This window comes from Lutra lutra, chromosome 16 (genome assembly GCF_902655055.1).
Source record: "Lutra lutra chromosome 16, mLutLut1.2, whole genome shotgun sequence".
Classification (NCBI taxonomy): Eukaryota; Metazoa; Chordata; class Mammalia; order Carnivora; family Mustelidae; genus Lutra; species Lutra lutra.
In genome coordinates, this window is record NC_062293.1 from 52,203,424 (window position 1) to 52,216,117 (window position 12,694).

At 42.0% G+C, this 12,694-nt stretch overlaps 1 protein-coding gene across 1 annotated transcript in view; it reads left to right on the forward strand.

Moving 5' to 3' along the window:
* TVP23C (trans-golgi network vesicle protein 23 homolog C) overlaps positions 1 to 12,694 on the forward strand; it is a 28,283-nt gene that overhangs the window by 6,960 nt on the left and 8,629 nt on the right. The window contains exons 2-5 of the mRNA XM_047708408.1: positions 548 to 630; positions 1,976 to 2,120; positions 9,033 to 9,122; positions 10,350 to 10,481. Of these exons, the coding sequence (XP_047564364.1) occupies positions 548 to 630; positions 1,976 to 2,120; positions 9,033 to 9,122; positions 10,350 to 10,481 (450 nt within the window). The remainder of the gene's footprint in view (positions 1 to 547; positions 631 to 1,975; positions 2,121 to 9,032; positions 9,123 to 10,349; positions 10,482 to 12,694) is intronic.

Genomic DNA, 12,694 nt, shown 5'->3' on the forward strand with positions numbered 1-12,694 from the left:
ATAAATGACCTCTGAAAAAGTTCATTTGCCAATTGGAAAGATGCAGTAGAAAGACCTGCAGATACAAGAAAGTGTAAGTGAAGGGGAAATTGATGGAGGAAATCCCCCGAGGAGGCAGGAAAAGAAGAGATTCCAAGCCCAACAGTTGCTTTCACCATGGATAGAGTGAGATACAAACGGTGAGAAGAGTTCAGGGAAACAAGGGTGCAGGCAGGTGATTTCGTGAAGGAGCCAAAAGCATCAGGTGTGTCCCCAATGGTCTCTGCTTTCTCTGCGACTGGTGAGAGAGCAGCCAAGAGTGCACGGGGGAAGTTTGCAGGAGCATCATTGATACCCCAGGGGTTTCTCATGGGGCTCAGCAGCTGGGGAGCAATGGCTAGTTGCCAGATGATCCCGGGGTGCCCTTTCCCTAGCTTGTCAATCCTCCAATATCTGTGACCGTGTTTTACTTTTGTCCACCATTTGGACTAGCGCGCTGCCTTGTGTGTAGGAGGCACGCCAGTACCGAATTTCATCTTGCTTCATGGATATTCAATTTTCCTGCTAGGACAGTAATGATGACACCGAGGATGTTTCCCTGTTTGATGCGGAAGAGGAGACAACTAACAGACCAAAAAAATCCAAGATCAGGTAGGAAGACGTAAGAGTGTGTGAGTACCCGGTGCTGTTCTGTGTGTAGGCGGGAGCCGGCCGATGGGATTCAGGGCAGAGTGGTGGTTACATACTTGTGAGTAGTGGACATGGCTAGTTTGAGCTTTGGTCTGAGACAAAGAGGACATTTCAGATTTTCTTTGAGAATAACTGGCCTATGGAATTGTACTCAGTGCCGAGTTTTCACATCTGTGAATCCATTTTTGTGAACACTGGTGTTTGTACTTCAAGCTGCACCATAGAAATAGAAATGCACCATTTCTTTAGTTTCAGTAGACCTGTTCTGTTTTGATTTATTGTGCGAATTTCAGAATCACGTCTTTTATCTATAAAATAACATGAACGTGTCAAGCCAGACATATTTCTATTCCAAATTTAGTTCCCTCTAAAGAAATTCACTTACTACAATTCCACCTGACCTTTGAAAGCATGCTGAGTGAGAGATGCCAGGCACAAAAGACCACATATTGTATGATTTCATCTATGTGAAATGTCCACAATAGGCAAATCTGTAGAGACAGCGGGACATGAGTGATGGCTGATGGCTGGAGAGGGGTGGGGTTCGAGGTGGATGAAGAGGGACTGCCAGTGGGTATACAGTTGCCTTTGGGGGTAATGAAGAAGTCCTAAATGTGATTGTGGTGATGATTGTACTGTTCTGTGAATATACCAAAAAAAACACTGGTGTATATACTTTAAATATATGATCGTCTGGTATGTGGATTATACCTCAATAAAGCTGTTAAAAAGTAAAAACAAGTCTACCTATAGTTAGTTTGCCTTAAAGCCTGAAGTGATTTCTGAGGGCCCAGGAATTCTTTTATTTTTATTTTTTAAGTAATCTCTGCGCCTAATAAGGGGCTTGAACTCGTGACCTTGTAATTCAAGGGGACCCATGGACATCTCTTCTTTTCCTGCCTCCTTGATCCAGGACCCGGATCAAGAATCACATGCTCTTCTGACTGAGCCAGCCAGGCACTCCCGAATTAGTTTTTTATGTGAAAATAGGATTTAATCCCAAGAGTATAGTTTCCTTAATTTTCCAAGCTTGGCAAAGTTTCTCATTATATGTTTTGTGAAAGTTTATATTCAGTGAGATGTTAAAGTCCTGGTTCCTTAGTGTATTTTGTGTGACAGCAGAGCCTAGTCAAAAAGGGAACTTATAAACACAGAAAAGTAGGCGATTTGCTTCTTCCTCCACTCCTCTCTTTTGTTTTGACAAAACTCTGCATGGTTATGTTATGGCTGAAACGTTGTTCATCTCCGTCTGCAGTACCTGTGGTGAAATGTAATTGCATTTCTTTTGTTATGTTTTGGTTTTCAGACACCCAGTGGCATCATTTTTCCATTTATTCTTTCGCGTCAGTGCAATTGTAGTCTATCTTCTCTGTGAATTGTTCAGCAGCAGCTTTATTGCCTGTATGGTGACAATTATCTTGTTGTTGTCATGTGACTTTTGGGCAGTCAAGGTAGGTTCGATTGTTTTTATTTTAACATTGTGTTTGATACGATAAGATTGAATGATGCATGAACTGTGAAAAAAAAATGACCCTTAGCAATTTGGATTTGTGTTAATGTATCTTTTCGTTGTCCACCTCGGCCCTCATTTTGTGTTAATATCATCAGATCACATGTGGGTTATTATACTGGTGACTTGTCTGTGCCTTATGTCAGACTACGTCAGCTTTAAAATTAAACAGACAAAATGTGACTAGCAGCCGCAAAGCCTGTATACTGCTCCTCATTCAGACCACACCTGTAGGTGTACTGTGTGTGATTTCTGGGTAAGGGCCCAGGATAGATCACGCACAGATTCTTAAGGAATGCGCACCCTTTGCAAAGGCTGCTGTGTGTTTTAGGGAGGTGTTTCTCAGCCAGGACCAATTTTATCCCCCAGAGGACGTTTGTCCATGTCTGAAGACATTTTTGATCATCACAGCTGGGGTTGGGGGAGGTGCTTTGTTGACATCTCGTGGGTAGAGGCCAGGGATGCTGCTAACCATGTTAAGATGCACAGGACAGTCCCTTCAACAAAGAATTATCTGGCCCCAAATATCCATAGCGCTGAGGTTGAGAAACCCTGTTGGAGGGGATAAGAGGTAGTAAGAAACAGCTTTCTTTCTTTCTTTCTTTCTTTATTTATTTTTTAAAATTTTATTTATTTATTTGACAGACAGAGATCACAAGTAGGCAGAGAGGCAGGCAGAGAGAGGGGGGAAGCAGGCTTCTTGCTGAGCAGAGAGCCCGACGTGGGGCTCGATCCCAAGACCCTGGGATCATGACCTGAGCCAAAGGCAGAGGCTTTAACCCACTGAGCCACCCAGGCGCCCCAAGAAACAGCTTTAAACTCAAATACAGTGATAGGTAGGAAGATGGATGGATACACAGGTACGTCGATAGGTGGACATGTGTTAAAGTAACTAGTAAAATATTAAACGTAGACTCTAGTGGTAGGTATGTGGGTGGTCACTGTAAAATTTGACTTTTCTGTGTTTTTGGAAATTTTCATAGTAAAGTGGTGGGGGAAAAAGTCAAATATAACAACAACAACAAAGGCCAAAGCTAATTTTGGGATTTCAGAGACATGTGTATTGATTCAGAGACCAAGAGGATGTTACAGATCCATTCGCAGCCACCAGCCCTGCCATTTTAGACCTCCTGACGCTTTCAGACACCAGGAGTGGCTGGCTTAGTGGTGGCCAGCTTCCACAGGCTGCAAAAGACGGGGAATGAAGATTATAAAGATTTTTTTTTATTTCGGCTTTTCTTTTGTACTGTCTTTGGCTTGTATTTCTTTGAATTTCTTTTGTTGCTTTATGCTCTGTAGTGTTTACTGTATCCTGGTCACAATTTTGTTTTGAGGAATGTGTCTTTTTGTTGTTCATGTAATTTCTGTTTAGCCAAATAGAACAGGGCCTTTGGTTGGTTCTTCCTGGTCATTTCCCAGTTCTTATAATAAAGTAATTAAATCCTTCTGGGCATAGGGTTTTAAAACACGTGGCCCCAAAATATATTTTCTTTTCTTTTTTTTTTTTTTTTTAAAGATTTTATTTATTTATTTGACAGAGATCACAGTAGGCAGAGAGGCAGGGAGAGAGAGAGAGGAGGAAGCAGGCTCCCTGCTGAGCAGAGAGCCCAATGCGGGGCTTGATCCCAGGACCCCGGGATCACGACCTGAGCGGAAGGCAGAGGCTTAACCCACTGAGCCACCCAGGTGCCCCCTCAAAATATATTTTCTAATAAACTTATCCTTCCTTCCTTCCTAAAAAAGGGCTTATAAAGTGTCACTCTTTTATCTGTGACAGAATTACTTAGAGATATCCAAGCTGTTGAGATATGATGCAAAATGAAGAGGTCAAGAATAGGGAGATTGTTAAATGGATTTGGTAAAAGGGGTAGATCCAGTTCAGAACCTTGTTAGAACAGAGATACATCATAATCATTATAAATCTCAGTGCACTTGGCAGAAGGAGATTTATTTTTAATTTTATTATTATTTTATTTTAACTTACTAATAAAAGAGACAAATGAAAGATAAAAATACATATGTACTTTTTAAAGATTTTATTTATTGACAGAGAGAGACAGTAAGAGACAGAAACAAACAGAGGGAGTGGGAGAGGGAGAAGCAGGCCTCCCACAGAGCAGGAAGCCCTGGTGGGGCTTGATCCCAGGACCCTAAGATCATGACATGAGCTGAAAGCAGACGCTTAAGGACTGAGCCACCCAGGTGCCCCAAAGATAAAAATACTAAAACAGTTTTAAATGTTATAGCCTCTGTGGGGCTTTTGTTTTATTCCTTTTCTGATAGTATAAAAGAGGTTAAAAAATGGTTTTAAAACTTTAATAGTAACTTAGTAAAATTTAAAATAAGTAGTGTGTCTCTCACAGTGTTGGAGAGGATAGCAACAAAAGCATGGTTCACATAGCAAGAGAAGGAAAACAAAGTAAGTTTAAATATCACAAGGCATAGTACAAGGTGATGGAAGTAGGAGCAAATTAGTTATAACAATAAATGTAATTTGATTAAACTCTCTTTTTAAAGATAACAATTTGAAGATTGGGTCAAAAATCAAAAGTCCTGGGATGTCTGGGTGGCTCAGTCAATTAAGCGTCTGCCTTCGGCTCAGGTCATGATCTCAGGGTCCTGGGATCAAGTCCTGCATTGGGCTCCTTGCTCAGCAGAGAGTCTGCTTCTCCCTCTGCCTGCTCTGCCTGCTGCTCCCCCTGGTTGTGCTCTCTTTCTGACAAATAAATAAATAAAGTCTTAAAAAAAAATCATAAGTCTCAACTAAAAGATCGAAATAAAATGGCAGCATTAGAAAAAGTAAAAGGACACAAGATAGTATCAGCCCGATAGAAACAGAAAGAAACCTGGCATTGTAATATTATCAGACAAAATAGAAAGTAAGATAATACTTAAGGGAACAAAGAAGGTCATCTTATGAATCACATTGAGGACCATTCACAGAATGACATTTCTTCAGACCATGTGTGGGGGAAAAACTATTAGAGGCACTAGGAGAAGGTGGGAAAAACTTTATTGTGAACCTAACAGAGCAAAGCAACAAAAATAAATAAGGTCTAAAGGATCTGAATGAAATGACCAGGTCAGCACAATAGCAATATTGTGGAACTTTTTACATATGGAGACTGCTTTCCTGTTCACTCTTGTGGAGCACTTACAAAAGTTGATTAAGTTTCACTGTGAAGAGGACCCAAATAAGTTCCTCAGAAAAGCTCTATTTTCTAGTCTAGTGCAGTAAAACTAGAAACTAATGAAAAAACAAGTTTTTCAAAATCTAAATTACAAATAAAAGCCAACCTGCTGAAAGCTCTTGGCTTAAACAGGAAATAGACTATAAATACAGATTATTTATACATTCGTGGTGATGATTAACTACATTGAAACTTTCAGAATGTGTCTAAGATGGAACTTGGAGGAAAAACAGTAGATTAAAGGCTTTTATTATTAGACAGAGGTCCAGAAGGTTCAAAAACAAAACAGTAAGCCAGAGAGAAATTTGGAAAATAATCCAATGATCAAAGTAAAGTAAAAGTAAAAAAAAAGTAAAGTAAAAGTAAAGTAAAGTAAAGAATGGGAAAATGGGAAAGGAGTTTGAAAATATTCTAAGAGGTGTTGTTCGAAAATGCCAGTAAAATAGACCCCTGGCTGCCCTCTGGCTTCACCGCCGGCTCTCTCCTCTTCCTTAGCTTTGCAGTATTAGCATTTCTACAATATGAATTTTGGTCTGAAGCCTCCTCTTTATCCTTTTTTCTGTATTCCTTTCCTGATCAGTACCATCTGTGCTTCTGATTTTAGTTGCTTGTCCATTAGCTGTGTGGCCCTCAGACCTGGATCTCCAGTCCAGGTTTGTCCTCACCGGGGCAGAGCTGTCTGCTCAGTTTTCACTTAGCGAGTTGTCTTGAACATTCAACCTGTGGGAAATCTCACTATTCCTTCTGGCCTCAAGATGTCACACTTCCATCTGAGTTCCTTTTTGTGGGGCCTCAAATCAGTGGTTTTTAATCTGAGCAAACGAGAGATGGAGGAGTTCCCTTCTTCCTATTCCTTATCCAGTCTGTCACTAAGTCCCATAAATACATAGATGTTACTTTCTTCCCTAGGGCTCTGTGCCCACTGTTTGTCCTGGAATGTTCTCACTCCCGGATCACCTTAACCCCAGGATTCCTAACCTTTTTTGTGCCATTGGTTTCACAGTCTCATGAAGCTACAAGTGCAGTTATTTATTTATTTATTTATTTATTTATAAACATTCCCTTCTCCCTCCCTTCTTCCTCTTTCCCCACTTTCTCCTCTTCCCCCCCTTCCTCCTCCTCCCCCCCTTCTTCCTCCTCCTCCTTCTTCTTTTTAATTTATTTGACATAGAGAGAGAGACAGCGAGAGAGGGAACACAAGAAGGGGGAATGGGAGGAGAAGCAGGCTTCCAGCTGAGCAAGGAGCCTGACACGGGGCTCGATCCCAGGACCCTGGGATCAGGACCTGAGCCAAAGCCAGACGCTAATGACTGAGCCACCCAGGTGCCCCATGAGTGCTTTTAAATACTTGAAAGAAAATACATACGATTACAAAGAAAGTCACTTATATTGAGATATAATGAAAATATTAAAAAGAGTAATTTCTGATTTTGTGTGATGTGCTTCTTTATGAATACATTAAATAACAAGATCTAGAGGCCGATCTGATTGCTTCCCAAGCCGTGATGAGCATAAGCACTGTTTTGTGATAATTGCACCAGGTGTAATACCATGTGAAAAATATCTGTGGTTTTTATTGGTCTGAGTCACACATGCTGTTAATTCTACTGTGGTTTATTGTTTCCATTCATAATTTAAAGACAAACTAGGGGCGCCTGGGTGGCTCAGTGGGTTAAGCCGCTGCCTTCGGCTCAGGTCATGATCTCAGGGTCCTGGGATCGAGTCCCGCGTCGGGCTCTCTGCTCAGCATAATTTAAAGACAAACTAAATTTCAGCCCAAAGTTAGTGAAAATAAAGAGAGCATTTTTTTTCCTCACGCAAGTTCACAGAACCCTTGGATCTGTTAGTGAACACCTCTAACCAAAAATCCACATTAGTGAGTGATTCCTGCTTATCCTTTAAATTTCGTTCCCAAAGTTGACTCCCAGGGAGACATTTTCTGATTTTCAGTTTAGATCAGATTTCCCGGCTAGCCTCTTGAGGTGTCCCGCGCTTCTCTCTCACCACACTTACTGCAGCTGGTGGCAGTGCGTTTTTGTTTTTGTGTTGCTCGACTGCCTCTCTTCCACGTAATGCTTGAAGCTCCGTGAGGGCAGGGATGGTTTCTGTTAGTCACCATTTTATTAGCAGCACAGAGTAAGTGCTCAATAAATATTAGTTGAGTAAATAGACCTTGAGAGAGCTGTCAGAGCAATTTGTTACGTTAGTAAGAGGAAGGGGTTTGGTACCTTTGAGGTACTAAATGAGGGCTAGTGCCTGTGACCATTGTATTAGTTTGGGCTGCTATGTTCTAACATTCCCATAGTCTGGTGGCTTATAAATGATAGGAACTTCCCTTCCCTCCTTCCCTCCCTCTCTCTCTCTCTCTTTCTTTCTTTCTTTCTTTCTTTCTTTGTTTAAGATTTATTTATTTGTGAGAGAGAGAGAGAGAGAGCATAGAGGGCAAAGGAGAAGCAGACTCCCCACTGAGCAGGAAGACCATGACCTGAGCTGAAGGCAGATGCTTAACCTACTGAGCCATCCAGGCACCCCAGGAACTTATTTTTGAAGTTCTAGAGGCCAGAAATGCCAGGTCAGAGTGCCAGGATGGTCAGCTTCTGGTGAGGGCCTTCCTCTGGGTTCCAGACTGCCAGTTTTTCATTTTATCCTCACACGGCAGAGCAGAGAGAGGAAGTAAACTCTCCTGACTCTTAGAAGGGTACCAGTCCCATTCAAGAAGGCTCCATGCTATGGACCTGATCTAATCCTATCACTGCACAAAGGCCTGACCTAATGCCACCATGTGGTGTTGGCAGTGTGTGGGGGGATGGTGGTTAGAGTTTCAGTGTATGAATTTTGGGAGGATATAGCCATTCAGTCCAGAGTAACCATTTTTAATTTTAAGATTTTATTTATTTATTTGACAATGCCCAAGCAGGGGAGCAGCAGAGGCAGAGGGAGAAGCAGGCACCCCACTGAGCAGGGAGCCCAATATGGGCTTGATCCCAGGATGCTGGAATCGTGACCCAAGCCAAAGGCAGATGCTTAATCCACTGAGCCACCCAGGTACCCAGAGCAACCATTTTTAGAGATAACCAGTTATAAAATATATGTAGCTGCATTTAAGATACATAGGAACAAGTAGGTGTCAGTAGCTAAAGAGCACGGGGCTTAGGAACACGTTAAGGTCGCCCAGGTGGCTTAGTTGGAGAAGCTTCTTCCTTCAGCTCAGGTCATGATCCCAGGGTCCTGGGATGGAGTCCCGTATTGGGCTCCTTGCTCAGTGGGGAGCCTGCTTCTCCCTCTGCCTTTGCCCACCCCTCCCACGCCCCCCAACTCATTCTCTCTTTCACTCTCTCTCCAAATAAAATCTTAAAAAAAAAAAAAAAGGAACACAGGGAATTGGAAGAAAGGGCAAGAGTTCATGAGAAGAAGGGTGATGTTTAGTGACATGCTTATTACCCTGTCACTTCAACCCCTACTGGTCATGCTGTTGCATTATCTTTATTTATTTATTTATTTTTTGTCCAGGCCTGGTGTGTAGTGGTATTTGTTAACTGGATGTTATGGGAGATAAAGCTGAAGATTTTTTTGGTTAGTGATATGTTGCACTAATATATGACTTATGGTAGTTCTTTAAACAATGCTTTTAAAAAGCGTATGTTTGTATTAATCTTTACCAGAATGTCACAGGTAGACTCATGGTTGGTCTGCGTTGGTGGAATCATATAGATGAAGATGGAAAAAGCCACTGGGTGTTTGAGTCCAGGAAGGTAAACTACCCTTTTTTTCCCCCCTCCAAAATCTCATTCAATAAATTATGTGCAGATTACATTTGAGTATTTATGGGTGAAGTATTCAGGATTAAAAAAGTACTACCCCAGATCCCTTGGCCTGTGGGCACTAAACCAGATGGCCTTCTAAAACTGCATTTTTTTTCTGTCTAGTTGAGACTGGAAGTAAGGCCCGAACAGGAAAGAAGCCCCTGAGAAAGGATTTTGGGTCCGAGTTTCTTCTGTGTGCTAAGCTGCTTATCAGAGGTGCTGCTGATAAAAGGACCTCTGAGGGCCCTGTCTTTGTGTTGCTGTGCCTGGTCTCTCCAGGGATCTGTCCCTGTCAGCAGATAACTGCTTCCAAAGTAGCTCCTTCTGTCCTTGCTCCAGAGCACGGTCCACTTCCTCGTGTGGGCAGGGAAAAGAAAAAGAGGGATTACAAGTAGACAGAGAAAATCTGAATCAACCAGAACAGTGTTCTTTAAGCCTCTGCCTTGGGGAAGCCGATCTGTTTTGGGTTAGCCTGCCTATCTGTATCGAACATTCAGTTTCCCTGTGGAATCGGCTGGGAGGCAGAGGACAGAATTCTTGGAGAACACTACTAATTAAGTTGTTTGCCTTCTGCTTGGAAGGGCCTTGACAGGCTCCACCTCTGAGAAGGCAGTCTTGTGTTCAGTGATAAGCCCATGTTTGTTTATATTATAAGATCTATATGGAAGCAACTCACCACCCTTTAAAATTTCTGGGTATTGCTAAGACATTTTGGCATCATCCAAAATCCCCTAATTCTGTTTCTTTCTCTGGGCCCTGACATGACCTTTTAGTCTCCAGGATGGCTATAGCCTTGATTGCCTTGATGCTTAGCTCTTATAGTGTGATTCAAAGCTTCCTTATTAATAAACAGTACAGGAACAGGAAGAATTGAATAGAAGCCCGTCAGAAACAACCTTTACCTTTACCCATGATTTGTGTCATGTCAGACTGTCCGTTCTGCCCTAAAAATAAAAAAATTCTTGAGTTAAAGCATATTTAAGCCAGTTCCTAAAATTAAATAGTGGTAGATATACCAACTGTTCTTGGGGGGTGGGGGAGGGGTTCCTAACTTGGGACTTGGGTCATCTTTATTAATTTATTCAGGTTTTAGACTTAGGTATTTTCATGAAAAATATGAAACTTTTTACTGATAAATACTACAGTACTGGTTATTAAGTTCATGCTCTTTCTTAGGCGTCCGCTCAAGAGAGTAAGACTGTTTCCGAGGCCGAATCAAGAATCTTTTGGTTAGGACTCATCGCGTGCCCGGTGCTGTGGGTCATATTTGCCTTTAGTGCACTCTTCTCCTTCAGAGTGAAGTGGTTGGTGAGTATCCATCCGTGAGGATGTCCTGACTAATTCCCTAGCATGTCTGATGGGTAATCACCAGAAGCAACCATCTCTGTTAACATTAGGGCCCTGTCTTGAATAGGCAGCTCCATTATGCATTTCCCAAGTTCTGTTCCCCAACTTTGCTTTTCTCAGACCTGGAGAGCAGAATCCTTGTAAACACCGATTTTTCACCGATTCTCCTAGGGCCTTCCAGAATTTTGACTTAACCCACCTTGTACAGAGGTTACCGTATATTTATCACAGTATTATCTTGGTGGATGTTCAGTAAGCTCCAGTCAAACATGTTTAGCTTAGTTTGGAACTAACAGAGGGCTCTTCTCTGGAAATACTAGTTGGTAACTTGTTCTGGCTGGCTGTTGCATATATCGTAAATCTTCCCAGAATGTAGTGGCTTAAAAATAAATTTTTATTTCCCCCATCAAGCTATAAATAAAGTGTAAATAACAAATAAAATAATAAAGTAACTTATGAAATAATAAAAATAAATTTTTTTTATTATCTCTCACAGCTTCTCTGGTTCAGGAACTGGGGCTGAGGGGGGCTTGTCTGGAAGGTTGTGGGTTGGGGTCCATGTGGTTGCAGTTAGGCAGTGGCTGGAGTGGCTGGAGGCATCGTCTGTTTGTGAAGTCCCGCAGCCTCTCGACGTTGTCTCCCCACGTGGCCATGTAGCGCGTCCTCACAGCATGGCGGCCTCATGGCAGTTAGAATGCTTCCGTGGAGGGTCACAGCTCTCATTGGGAGCGTCTTAGCTCAGCAGCTGAATTGCCTTTTACAGCTGTGTGTTTGCTCCAGCTGCTGTAACAAATTCTGCCTTCTGGGGGCCTTAAACACCAGAACTTTATTTTCTCACAGTTTTGGAGGCGAGAAGCCCCAGATCAAGAGGTTGGCTGGTTTGATTTCTTCTTTCTGAGGCCTCTTTCCTTAGCTTGCAGGTGCCGTCTTTCCCTTGTGTCTTCACATGGTCTTCCCTCCAAACATGTCTGTGTCCTAATCTCTTTTACAAGGACACCAGTCATAGAGGGTCAGGGTCTACCCTAGTGACCCCGTTTTACCTTAATTACCTCTTTAAAAATGCTTTCTCCAGATACAGTGACATTCTGAGGTGCGGGGTTAGTATTTCAACACTAGAATTTTGGGAAGATGAAACTCAGGCCATGGCAACAATCTAGGCTCAGAGATCATCACTTTGGCCACCCATCCACATTCAAGAGAATGGGAATTAAGCTATGTAGCTTGCTTGATGGGGGGAATGTGAAAGTTCTAGAAAAGCACGTGGAACAGATGTTATTGCTACCATCTTTGGAAAATATAATCTCTCACTTGACCCAAACTGTGATTCTTGTCCATTTCATAGTTGAGTTTATCTCACTTAACATTTATTGATACCAGGCATGCTTTGGCTTTACTTATGTTTTTTCCCCATATTTTAAATATTTTCTTATCTCTGTTTTGCTATATAGGCCTTTTTTTCCTTTGTGTATTCATATACATACTTCCCCTTTTGGGATTTGGGAGGTTTACTGTGTATTTTTAGTTTTTCTAGTAGGTCTCTCTTACTTTATGTTTGTATCACACCCTCTTTTGTGGATTGGGAAACATAGAATGTTGGTTTCCTGCTGTGAAGGATGGCACAGTTAACAGCCATGATTTCTCCCACTTCTTGTCCTGCCTCCGCCTTTGGATTTCTGATGATTATAGGCTAATTTTAGTTGTTTTAAGTATGGTGTTTCAACCTCTTTCTTGACCTCTAGAGTCTGTCAGAAAGGGAAGGAGATAAACACTCTTCGGTCCCTTCTCTTGTTTCTTCCCTTGCTCTTGCCCGAGTTGTGTTTGCTCCAGTATAGTTTTGTTGTCAAGGTTTAACAGTTAGACCTTTTGAAATGATGTATCTTACTGGCTGTTCATTCTTTGATCTATTTAAATACACTGATTCAGTTGGGTTAACTGCAGCTTTTCCTTTTACGTCTTGGTTGGCTAAATTTTCTTGTTGGGTGATTTTTTTTTTTTTTTCAGAGAATTTGTAGGTACTATTTTTCCTTTGACTCTGTCATATTTAAGAATATGAGCCTGTTGGGGTGCTTGGGTGGCTCATTTGGTTGAACATCTGACTCTTGACCTCAGTTCAGTTCTTGATCTCTGGGTTGTGAGTTCAAGCCCTGTGTTGGGCTCCATGCTGGGCTTGGAGC